Below are 12,713 nucleotides of genomic sequence, written 5' to 3'. Positions count from 1 at the left end.
GACCACTGCGCCACTCGGGAAACACCATACCTACTGTGAAGCATGGGGGTGGAAACATCATGCTTTGGGGCTGTTTTTCTGCAAAGGGACCAGGACGACTGATCCGTGTAAAGGAAAGAATGAATGGGGCCATGTATCGTGAGATTTTGAGTGAAAACCTCCTTCCATCAGCAAGGGCATTGAAGATGAAACGTGGCTGGGTCTTTCAGCATGACAATGATCCCAAACACACCGCCCGGGCAACGAAGGAGTGGCTTCGTAAGAAGCATTTCAAGGTCCTGGAGTGGCCTAGCCAGTCTCCAGATCTCAACCCCATAGAAAATCTTTGGAGGGAGTTGAAAGTCCGTGTTGCCCAGCGACAGCCCCAAAACATCACTGCTCTAGAGGAGATCTGCATGGAGGAATGGGCCAAAATACCAGCAACAGTGTGTGAAAACCTTGTGAAGACTTACAGAAAACGTTTGACCTGTGTCATTGCCAACAAAGGGTATATAACAAAGTATTGAGAAACTTTTGTTATCGACCAAATACTTATTTTCCACCATAATTTGCAAATAAATTCATTATAAATCCTACAATGTGATTTTCTGGATTTTTCTTTCTCATTTTGTCTGTCATAGTTGACGTGTACCTATGATGAAAATTACAGGCCTCTCTCATCTTTTTAAGTGGGAGAACTTGCAGAATTGGTGGCTGACTAAATACTTTTTTCCCCCACTGTATGTATACAGATTCTTATTAATTCACTGTTTAGGATGACAAACTTCACAAAGACTGAATCAAGAAGTTAAACCATCTACACTATGTAGACACAGAAATAAATAAGGTGGTATTTTAAGTCTTAGTTCTGTGTGGGAACTAGGTTAGATGTTTGTTAGAGTTTCTGTGCAGCTGGTTGACACAGTAGAGTATGTTAAGTGAGGCCAACAGAAAAGGCCTGTAAATCTCAGTGACTCCAGCCTACTGCAGCTCTGCAGCAAACACATAAGTATATGTCCCACTGGCAGCCATTCAACATATACAACACATACACACTCATGCACACTGAGTGCAGTAGTGGTCAATGGGTTACGATGAGTACACAAACGTATACGCGCGCACATACACACACACACACTGGTGTTAGTAGCGATCAATGCAGAATCACCCAGTGTTCTCCTTCTTGGCGTGTCTCCTGTCTGACGTTGTGCTCTTTTGTCAGAATGTTCTCTTCCTCTCCTCGTTTCTCTCTCTTTGTCTCTCTTCCTCTCCTGTGGTTGACCTTCTGTAGTGTCTTTTAACGCTGTCTTTCTCTCTCCGCCTCTCAGATTCTCACTCTTGTTTTCCCTCCTCCACTTGCTGTCTCTCACCTGCCTCCCCCTCTTCTCTGTCTATCTCCCCCTCCCTCTCGCCTGTCTCCCCCTCCCTCTCGCCTGTCTCCACCTCCCTCTCGCCTGTCTCCCCCTCCCTCTCGCCTGTCTCCCCCTCCCTCTCGCCTGTCTCCCCCTCCCTCTCGCCTGTCTCCCCCTCCCTCTCGCCTGTCTCCACCTGGTTCCCCCTCCCTCTCGCCTGTCTCCCCCTCCCTCTCGCCTGTCTCCCCCCCTCTCGCCTGTCTCCCCCTCCCTCTCGCCTGTCTCCACCTCCCTGTCGCCTGTCTCCACCTGTCTCCCCCTCCCTCTCGCCTGTCTCCCCCTCCCTCTCGCCTGTCTCCACCTGTCTCCCCTTCCCTCTCGCCTGTCTCCCCCCCTCTCACCTGTCTCCCCTCCCTCTCACCTGTCTCCCCCCTCCTCTCTGTCTGTGTCTCTCCATGGGTGTTAACAGAAGACCTTTTCAGCTCAGGTACTGACCACTCAGGTGTAGGTAACGGGAAATGCATAGCCCGTCTGTCTGTCTGTCTGCTTGTCTGTCTACCTATTTTCTTTAATTCCTCTCCGACTCTGTCTCACTTCATTTTCCAGCAGTGGTGTCCAGTTGAAATTAGTGACCATGTCATCTTTACATTTCCTTAACACTTTCCTTAACACTTTGCCTCGTCATCATATGATCATATGATGACGAGGCAAAGTGTTAAGGAAATGTAAAGATGACATGGTCACTAATTTGAACTGGACACCACTGCTTTCTACCACCCCCTACTGATGACAATGGTACAAACCCAGACACCTTCTATCCTACAGAGAAACTACCCATAGAGGTTAAATAGGGGTGGACAAATTCTACGCCATAGCAAACGAACAAAACAAATGAGGGGTAACTTTGAGGTCTGTCATGGGTAAAACCCTGAGGGAAACGCCTTTTGAATATGTATGAGTTCTCGTCAAATCAATTATACATTAATTACTATTAGATATTTAAATCAGTAGATTCTAGATTGAATTAATAGAACAATTAGCGAGTGAGCAGCCATATTCAGGGCTGACATTGTCATCTGAAAATGTAACAGAGAGTTTAAACAGAGCGCTTTGGACTGTAACAAGAAAGTTATCTGTATTGGACTGAACAAACACTGGCTTCCTCTTTGCCAGCTGTACAGTATATCTGTCTGTCTGTCTATCTTGTCTGTCTTGTCTGTCTCTCTGTCTATATCTGTATCTGTCAGTGTATCTTTGCTTCACTCTGTGCTTTCAGGGATTGAACAAACCCACAGAACTCTCAGGGTCATATTTGACATTGATCATTGAAACCTACAGTATGTGGTCAGTTATAATTCTTATGCACACTGTTAAGGTAAAGGAATGAGTGTAGAAACAACTAACGTTACAGTCTCTGCTTCAACCTTTAGTTCTATTTGAGCCACTTTTATAACTTTTATAGCACTTGTATAACAGTTGCATATCCCGTTATATCCAAGAAGTGTGTAATTCGGCTGTACTGTAGTCCAGGTCAGGATCATCTGTAACGTAGTCGGTGTCAACTTCCTGCCATTTCTGAGGCCTGAACTTTGACCTGTCACCCAGCTCCAATCCCTGATAGCGCACCTTGCAACTTGAATCATGACAATTTCCTGTCTGTCACAAGCCTTGGATCTTGTGTACTGACTGAGTCGGCAAAGGGGTCGACCCTCATTACGTGGAATGCACTGTGGGGGGTTTGGGGGGGCAGGATGGGGGAGACTTGCTTACGTTTGTATGTGGAGATGGTAGCACATCTCCGGGGTGGGGATGGGGGATGATATCAAGCTTGCTCTCGCTTGAATGACTCTCCATCATCAAACGTTCTCTGCTGCTCATTCACATGCTTGCTCGCTCACTGCTGCTTGCGCTTCAGCTTTCAGAGTGTCACGCTTCCATCTCATCCATGTGTGTTTCTGTCACTGAGCTTGGGGTTCAACCCCTCTGAAAGGCAATGCCTCTGGTTTATGCCTTTTGACTGAAACAACCTGGGAATGGCACAGCTTTTTGATTGACATGGCTTACGGCCAATGTGATCTCTGGCTGGCTTTTTAGCGTTACCTGGGTAACAGGGGTTCTTGAGCACCTGCCTGCACTGATGCGTTCAAATTCGCCGCCGCCTTTGCCTCTTCCTCTTCTTCTTCTCTCATGATTGGCTCTCTCTGGCATGTTGTGTGTCATGGTTGACTTGGGGGGGGGGTATGCATGAGGGAGGGAGGATGGAGGGATGCAGTTCAACAAGGATATGAGTACAACTGCTCTCTAGTGGGATCCTCCAAATGGAGATGTTCATCAACTGCAAGGTAAAAGGAAGAGTAATAAGGTCCTACATACAGAAGGTCCTACAAAGAAGGTCCTACGTAGGCCCCTGTATGTTCACTGTAGATAATGTGATGATGCTGCAAGTCTCCTTTGTAATAGCAGTGTATCTAAGTATGAATTTCCCATAACTTCCTGTTTATTCAATAACAAACCCCACACGCCATATAGCTGCTATGTTTGTTGGTATGGGAAAGGATGGTGGTGGATTGATAGTCATAGCAGCATTTGGCCACTTGGGGGCACTGATATTCTACTTTATGGCCCTCAACGTGGGTTGTGCGGATGAATTAAATTATTTATGAATACCCAATCCCAGATTAATCCTGGATATCCGTTGGATCTACCTACACATATAACACATTTTATTATCTTAACTTCTAATGCCTAAAATAAAAAATATCTATAAATATTATATTCCTGTTGACCTCTTTTGGAGAATTGGACAGTTGCCTTTTCCTTCTTTCTGCAACAGTGCTGGTTCTGGGAAATTCCATAACACCTTTCTGCTCATTGGTTCATTAACTTTCGGTGTCTCTATTGGTGTGTGTGTTTACCTGTGATTTTCCTGCTTTTGTCTTTAACCCTGTGCTCTCTTCCCCTGCCCTGTAGTCGAGCCTACAGATGTGTCCGTGTCTACAACTTTCCCTCCTCCTCCTCCCACTACTACCGCTGCTACTACAACCATTAGTACCTCAACTACTATTCCCCCTACCACTACTACTACTACTCCCACCACCACTACTACAACTACTACTACTACCACTACTGCTGCGACTACTACTACCACTCCTGTGTTGGTTACCAGCACCAAGCAAGCACATACGAATGTGTTGGGTACATACAGTAGGCCTACTGTTACCTTTAGTTTACCTTTAGTTCAGTCGTTTTCTTCTATGGCATCTATGGTATAGATTTACAATGGGTGCACTTTTAAAGGTGTATTGTGTTATTTTTATATCTTGCCCAAGATTCAAGGGATACATGAATACGCTTTAATTTGAAGCATTCTGATTGGCTACTCTCTCCTGACCTGGAAGGAAGCATTTGGAGGAACTGGCTGCATTCCAGTATACCACTTCATTACCTCGTCATATCTCCTTGGAGACAGGATACATGAAATGAAGTCACTTTAAAGTATTGGAACGTAACCATTAACTCAACACTGTCCGGTCGGGCTGTGAGAATCCAACATGTAATATGAACAGTTAGAGGGTGTTTGTGGGCCGTTATAACTCTGCCTAGTGCAGTGGATACCTTGGCTACTGGGCACCTCGATTACAATTCAGGACACCCCCATCAGTGTTAAGACATTAACTGTGGAGTGGACACCAACAAAAGTGTTAAGACATCAGTGTTCAAATATAACATTGGTCTAGTCCACTGTTTAAAGGGCAACCCTAACCCTAACTCTAACGCTAACCATAAAACCATTTTGTGATTACAACCCTGCGTGTGTGGTTGTTGTAACACGCCCCTCTCTGCTCCACCTTGCTATGCCCCTGACCCCGCCCTGACCCCGCCCTGCCCTCTAGTAGGCATGGCTCCTGGGAGGGTGATCTGGAACCTGACGGTGGAGCCTAACAGTAACTACGCTAACGTCAGCTGGAACCACAACTTCCCGGCCGGCAGCAGCGAGTTCCAGCTAGAGTTCACACTGGACAGTAAGATCCACACCCAGAGTTTGTGCCAGAGCTGAGGCTGGAAAATAAGAAAAGACCCAGAGTTTGTGTCAGAGCTGAGGCTGGACAATAAGAAAATACCCAGAGTTTAAGATCCTCAACCTAGGTCTTATTGGGGACAGTAATATTTAGAAATGGGTCAAATACATATGTGCACTTGATAAAGCTTGGAGTTTGCAATTTAGGGACTATTTCATTGCTTCCATTGCAATGGGGGAACTGAATCAAGCCCAGCTCAAGTATTTGAAAGGATTTGACATATGTATTTGACCCAAGTGTGATCATATCAAACACCTACAGTTCAAATTCCATCCTAGGCAGAAATGTCAATAGTGAAGTCAATCTTCAGACAGTCTATCTCTGCAGAGAACCCACTGGGCTTTCTGAAGGGAACTGTGAGGCATTCTTGGGGCAGGAAAATACACCAAATTGGACTTCCAGTCCAATTCATGACAGCCCTTCGCTCTTGTGGAGAAGCGAGGCTTTTATTGGGAGGCGAGTAAGGCGACATTCTCATCTCTATTCATCTTCACAGAAAGGCAATTTCTGAGAAGAAACTCTCAACTCTCATTTAACTTTGCCTCGGCAGAGCGGAGTTCAGTTACCTATAGAAGTCAGATTAGAATCTCTCTAGCTTCTCATAGCTGTAAATGTGGGTGAAATCTATAATATATTCTGTGGCATTTCCATCTGAATAATTAATGTGTTATTTTATAGCACCTCCGGTTTCTATTGCACTTTGATTGCAGGTTTTGAGGTTTTGTTTCTTCAAAAATCCCTACTAAAGGCTTTGTTGAATTTGTATTTTATTGTGCCCATGTAGGTTCTCTGTCGCCAGTTGAAACAGAAGTTCCTTTCAGAAAGTATTTTGTGAGGCTGAGAGAGAGAGAGAGAGAGAGAGAGAGAGAGAGAGAGAGAGAGAGAGAGAGAGTGTGTTCTTTTACTGTGCGGAAATATACTGTTAAATGAAAAACATTCCTTAAAGAAAACTCAAAATATCATTCCCCACATCTTGATATGCTACCTACTATACTGATGGTTTATAGCACAGTGATGGCAGTATATGTGTGTGTTCAATGATTCTGATTGCAAAAGAGGAGATGTTAGGGTGATATTCAAACAAGCAGAGCATGTGCACACTTTTCTATTTTGCCAAATTGTATCAATGACATACTGTACGTATAACACACAAGATACCCCACTTTCTCCCTATCTCTACTGCTCTCTTTTCATCTCTCTCTTTGGAAATGTGACTTTGTATAGTTAATGTTCATAGTGTATTATGATGTCCTAACTCCCCAAACTGTGCAGTGTGCAACCTTCATGATTACCACCCTGTATCGAGCTCCTGCATCATCTGGCTATCTGTCTGGCTGTATGTTTGGTTGTCAGGCTTGGCTGTTCCATTGGCTGTTTAACATTAGAGTCAGTGGGCATGATGTCCTTATTGACACACACACACACACAATTTCCCAGGCAGGGCTGTCACTGTGATGATGACTAGCTGTAGTTAGTGGTGTGTCTTCTATGCCAGATCTAGACTACAGGCTTGGTCTGCATGCTGCAGTACTGCTATCTGGTGGGAAGGTAAGGAGATGCTTTCACAATGCTGTACATGGCATGCAAGCTAATCAAAATACCTAAGTGCAAGCCAAGGGTATTGAGAAGGTTAAAAATACTAGGAAGGGAGGTCTACAAGCTGTTTGCTTTTGTCTTTCTATGTTTTGGACTCCGATGTAGGATCTTAATTTGATCACTCTTGTTGCTGAGAACAGGATATGCAAACTGTAGTGTATTCAAGGTTTAAAAAGGCTTCAAAAGTTTGTAATTTACACTTTAAAATGACTTAAGTTACCTTAACGAAAAATGTATTTACCCCTTCAAAAAATTTCCATGAATTATAATTCACATTTCCTGTTGCTCAGGATTATTTTCCTGCTGTAGCAAACTGGCTCAAATTAAGATCCTACATCTGTACACTGAGTCAAATAGCAAATATATGTTTCAGACATTGCACTTGTAGCTTTAGCTTCATGTTTTAACTGTTGTAAGGAATGCAGTGTGTTTTTATATTAGTCAGACATTTTTCCAAGTTATTGATTTTCACAGTGGTTCAGGTCTTTTTGTGGCCTAGTCAAGGTTGAATTTAGTTTTCTATGGTTTTGTTTGTTGCTTCAGAGGCTGCATTGGATGTACCAAGCTTTGGAATGGTTTTGGTTGATTGCTGTATGATGATCTCGTCTCACCCTTTCAGGGGGTCAAAGGTCATGTCATAGCATGGTGCATGAAGTCACCAGTTTAAGTGCTCCTCCAGCAATCACCGACCCATGCCCCCACAGCTTGGTGTTGTCATGAGGGACACGTCTTTCCATTGGAAAGATGCTGCATTCGTTTCCACCATTGGTGTTTCTTCCATTGAGATGAGTGGAGGGCTATGGGTAATTGTGACACAGTGCTTTTCTACCCTCCTGCCCTATTTCACAATACGGAGTGTTCCATAATGGTCAATTTAAATTCCACTAGTCAGGGTAATACAACTTACTGCTGCCAATTCAGCGGGGAGTTTAGTAAAACTTTGATGTCCACATTATTATAGTAGCCTGAAGGAACACCTGCTTCCTAGCTTTACCTCTTTTCTCCCTCGCCACCGGAAAATGTCCCCTTTTTAGATTAGCTTTCTCAGGAGAATTATCCCCCAGGAGAGAAATGTGGTTTCACTGAGAAGAAAATGAACCAAAAGGAATCCTGTAAAAGCCATGGAACTCTCGGAGCTGCAGCTCTACTATTCACTTTCAATCTCTATTAATTCCATTAGATGTAAATCTAGCCATATTTGTGACATTGGTTTACAGATGTAGCTAATAATCTCAACGAGGTTGTCAGTAAGTGGAGGCAAGAGGGTGTGTGTGTGTTGCATTGGGTCAGTCTCAATTCACTCCGCTGGCCCACCATCTCATAGGGGGAAAAAACTGTCCTGCACATGTCGTATCACTGCGTCGTACCCTTCCGCTTTGCGTCGTTACCACGGTAGCCTGGCCACGCCCCACGACGGAGTGTGATTGGCCCTCTCTTGTGTCTCCAAGGCAACGGCAGTATGTCAAGCGTACCTGTGAACCAGCCGCCCATTAAGCTGGCGGGACTAATCGAAGGGGCCAAGTACCGCCTGAGGGTGTACTCCAACGAATACCACAGCATCTCCAGCAATGTTGTCACCTTTGAGACCAGCGCAGGTGAGACTCCACCTGCCCAGTTGAGGAGAGATGGTACATGGCCAGATCAGGTCAGGTCAGATAGCCTGGGGGCCAGTCTGTGTCTGCATCAGCCCAGTCTAGGTTACTATAGCAGACTAATGCAGAGACATGACAGCACCCAGGCTACAGGGACCCCATGGATCTCCCAGTTCCCTAACAATAAGGTATGTTGGGTCAGAACACTGTGGTGCTCCAGCCAGGTGAAAGAAGGCTAGGAGTTGAAATAGCTCCATGTGCTGGTATTGAAGTGTTGGCATGAATTCCCCGTCCATCAATCAAATACTCAGACGTATTGTAAAGGGACTGCTTTGTCTCCGTTCAGATCTCTGTTCTGAACTTCTGGGAATATCTGCCATGAATCAGCGATTTAGCTGTTTGTGATGTCTTGATTTGCCGTAGGAGTGTATTCGATGTGGTAAGAATAATCCAATGCAATGAATGAAAAGCTAATGTGTATACAAGTCACATACAATGGGTCTATAACCTGGACCTATACTTTACTTTTATCATATCTTCGTTTTGTTCTGAGCAAATTCACTTAGCTAATTTCCCATTTTAGTAATTATAAGCTATTCATGTCATTTCTGGGGTACATTTAAGTCTGCATTGTGTAACAGAAGTGTTTTTCAACAAGTAGCATACTGTATTTGGCTTATTTCAATGTTTTAGAATGATATTTTAGACAGATTTCAGATCATAATACTCTCCAGTGTCTTTGGTTGCTTTCAATATTCGCTGTCTATAATACGAGGTTCTTTCTGTTAAAATACCTAGGTTTTGTGTTCAAATTGACCCAGCACATAATTGTAGTTGTATATTCTGCTTTAATTAGATTTTTATTTGTTTTATTTTGGGGAACTGAAGATAAATACTTTATTGGTACAGATATATATATATATATATACAGTGGGGAGAACAAGTATTTGATACACTGCCGATTTTGCAGGTTTTCCTACTTACAAAGCATGTAGTGGTCTGTAATTTTTATCATAAAAATCCAGAAAATCACATTGTATGATTTTTATGTAATTAATTTGCATTTTATTGCATGACATAAGTATTTGATACATCAGAAAAGCAGAACTTAATATTTGGTACAGAAACCTTTGTTTGCAATTACAGAGATCATACGTTTCCTGTAGGTCTTGACCAGGTTTGCACACACTGCAGCAGGGCCCACTCACTTTTGGCCCACTCCTCCATACATACCTTCTCCAGATCCTTCAGGTTTCGGGGCTGTCGCTGGGCAATACGGACTTTCAGCTCCCTCCAAAGATTTTCTATTGGGTTCAGGTCTGGAGACTGGCTAGGCCACTCCAGGACCTTGAGATGCTTCTTACGGAGCCACTCCTTAGTTGCCCTGGCTGTGTGTTTCGGGTCGTTGTCATGCTGGAAGACCCAGCCACGACCCATCTTCAATGCTCTTACTGAGGGAAGGAGGTTGTTGGCCAAGATCTCGCGATACATGGCCCCATCCATCCTCCCCTCAATACGGTGCAGTCGTCCTGTCCCCTTTGCAGAAAAGCATCCCCAAATAATGATGTTTTCACCTCCATGCTTCACGGTTGGGATGGTGTTCTTGGGGTTGTACTCATCCTTCTTCTTCCTCCAAACACGGCGAGTGTAGTTTAGACCAAAAAGCTATATTTTTGTCTCATCAGACCACATGACCTTCTCCCATTCCTCCTCTGGATCATCCAGATGGTCATTGGCAAACTTCAGATGGGCCTGGACATGCGCTGGCTTGAGCAGGGGGACCTTGCGTGCGCTGCAGGATTTTAATCCATGACGGCGTAGTGTGTTACTAATGGTTTTCTTTGAGACTGTGGTCCCAGCTCTCTTCAGGTCATTGACCTGGTCCTGCCGTGTACTTCTGGGCTGATCCCTCACCTTCCTCATGATCATTGATGCCCCACGAGGTGAGATCTTGCATGGAGCCCCAGACCGAGGGTGATTGACCGTCATCTTGAACTTCTTCCATTTTCTAATAATTGCGCCAACAGTTGTTGCCTTCTCACCAAGCTGCTTGCCTATTGTCCTGTAGCCCATCCCAGCCTTGTGCAGGTCTACAATTTTATCCCTGATGTCCTTACACAGCTCTCTGGTCTTGGCCATTGTGGAGAGGTTGGAGTCTGTTTGATTGAGTGTGTGGATAGGTGTTTTTTATACAGGTAATGAGTTCAAACAGGTGCAGTTAATACAGGTAATGAGTGGAGAACAGGAGGGCTTCTTAAAGAAAAACTAACAGGTCTGTGAGAGCCGGAATTCTTACTGGTTGGTAGGTGATCAAATACTTATGTCATGCAATAAAATGCAAATTAATTACTTAAAAATCATACAATGTGATTTTCTGGGTTTTTGTTTTAGATTCCATCTCTCACAGTTGAAGTGTACCTATGATAAAAATTACAGACCTCTACATGCTTTGTAAGTAGGAAAACCTACAAAATCGGCAGTGTATCAAATACTTGTTCTCCCCACTGTATATATATATATATATATATATATATATATATATATATATATATATATATATATATATATATATATATATATATATATATATAGTGACTTGCGAAAGTATTCACCCCCCTTGGCATTTTTCCTATTTTGTTGCCTTACAACCTGGAATTAAAATGGATTTTTGGGGGGGTTGTATCATTTGATTTACACAACATGCCTACCACTTTGAAGATGCAAAATATTTTTTGGTGTGAAACAAACAAGAAATAAGACAAAAAAAATTAAAACTTGAGCGCCTCCAAAGTCAATACTTTGTAGAGCCACCTTTTGCAGCAATTACAGCTGCAAGTCTCTTGGGGTATGTCTCTATAAGCTTGGCACATCTAGCCACTGGGATTTTTACCCATTCTTCAAGGCAAAACTGCTCCAGCTCCTTCAAGTTGGATGGGTTCCGCTGGTGTACAGCAATCTTTAAGTCATACCACAGATTCTCAATTGGATTGAGGTCTGGGCTTTGACTAGGTCATTACAAGACATTTAAATGTTTCCCCTTAAACCACTCGAGTGTTGCTTTAGCAGTATGCTTAGGGTCATTGTCCTGCTGGAAGATGATCCTCCGTCCCAGTCTCAAATCTCTGGAAGACTGAAACAGGTATCCCCCTTTCCCTGAATTTAGCGCCATCCATCATTCCTTCAATTCTGACCAGTTTCCCAGTCCCTGCCGATGAAAGGTGTTGGGTTTGCGCCAGACATAGCATTTCCCTTAATGGCGAAAAAGCTAAATTTTAGTCTTGTCTGACCAGAGTACTTTCTTCCATATGTTTGGGGAGTCTCCCACATGCCTTTTGGCGAACACCAAACGTGTTTCCTTATTTTTTTCTTTAAGCAATGGCATTTTTCTGGCCACTCTTCCATAAAGCCCAGCTCTGTGGAGTGTACGGCTTAAAGTGGTCCTATTGACAGATACTCCAATCTCCGATGTGGAGCTTTGCAGCTCCTTCAGGGTTATCTTTGGTCTCTTTGTTGCCTCTCTGATTAATGCCCTCCTTGCCTGGTCTGTGAGTTTTGGTGGGTGGCCCTCTCTTGGCAGCTTTGTTGTGGTGCTATATTCTTTCCATTTTTAATAATGGATTTAATGGTGCTCCGTGGGATGTTCAAAGTTTCGGATATTTATTTATAACCCAACCCTGATCTGTACATCTCCACAACTTTGTCCCTGACCTGTTTGGAGAGCTCCTTGGTCTTCATGTTGCCGCTTCTTTGGTGGTGCCCCTTGCTTAGTGGTGTTGCAGACTCTGGGGCCTTTCAGAACAGGTGTATATATACTGAGATCATGTGACACTTAGATTGCACACAGGTGGACTTTATTTAACTAATTATGTGATTTCTGAAGGTAATTGGTTGCACCAGATCTTATTTAGGGGCTTCATAGCAAAGGGGGTGAATACATATGCACACACCACTTTTCCGTTATGAATATTTTCGAATTTTTTGAAACAAGTTATTTTTTAAATTTCACTTCACCAATTTGGATTATTTTGTGTATGTCCATTACATGAAATCCAAATAAAAATCCATTTAAATTACAGGTTGTAATGCAACAAAATAGGAAAAACGCCAAGGGGGAT

General features: G+C 43.5%; 2 protein-coding genes across 2 annotated transcripts in view; both read left to right on the top strand.

The window, feature by feature from the left end:
* LOC311138663 (neurofascin-like) overlaps positions 1-12,713 on the top strand; it is a gene marked incomplete at its 5' end in the record, with an annotated part of 50,473 nt that overhangs the window by 15,938 nt on the left and 21,822 nt on the right. The gene's annotated exons all lie outside the window — the stretch shown is intronic.
* LOC311138279 (neurofascin-like) lies at positions 5,230-9,486 on the top strand (the record flags this gene model as incomplete). The annotated part of the gene is made up of 2 exons (XM_084172961.1): positions 5,230-5,353; positions 8,455-9,486. 2 exons carry the CDS (start codon positions 5,230-5,232, stop codon positions 8,835-8,837), a joined length of 507 nt encoding a protein of 168 aa, XP_084029087.1. The 3' UTR covers positions 8,838-9,486.

This window comes from Coregonus lavaretus (genome assembly GCF_964263955.1).
Source record: "Coregonus lavaretus genome assembly, chromosome: 12".
Lineage (NCBI taxonomy): Eukaryota > Metazoa > Chordata > Actinopteri > Salmoniformes > Salmonidae > Coregonus > Coregonus lavaretus.
The sequence above is the reverse complement of the archived record's forward strand: the minus strand, read 5'-3'. Positions and strand labels throughout refer to the sequence as shown.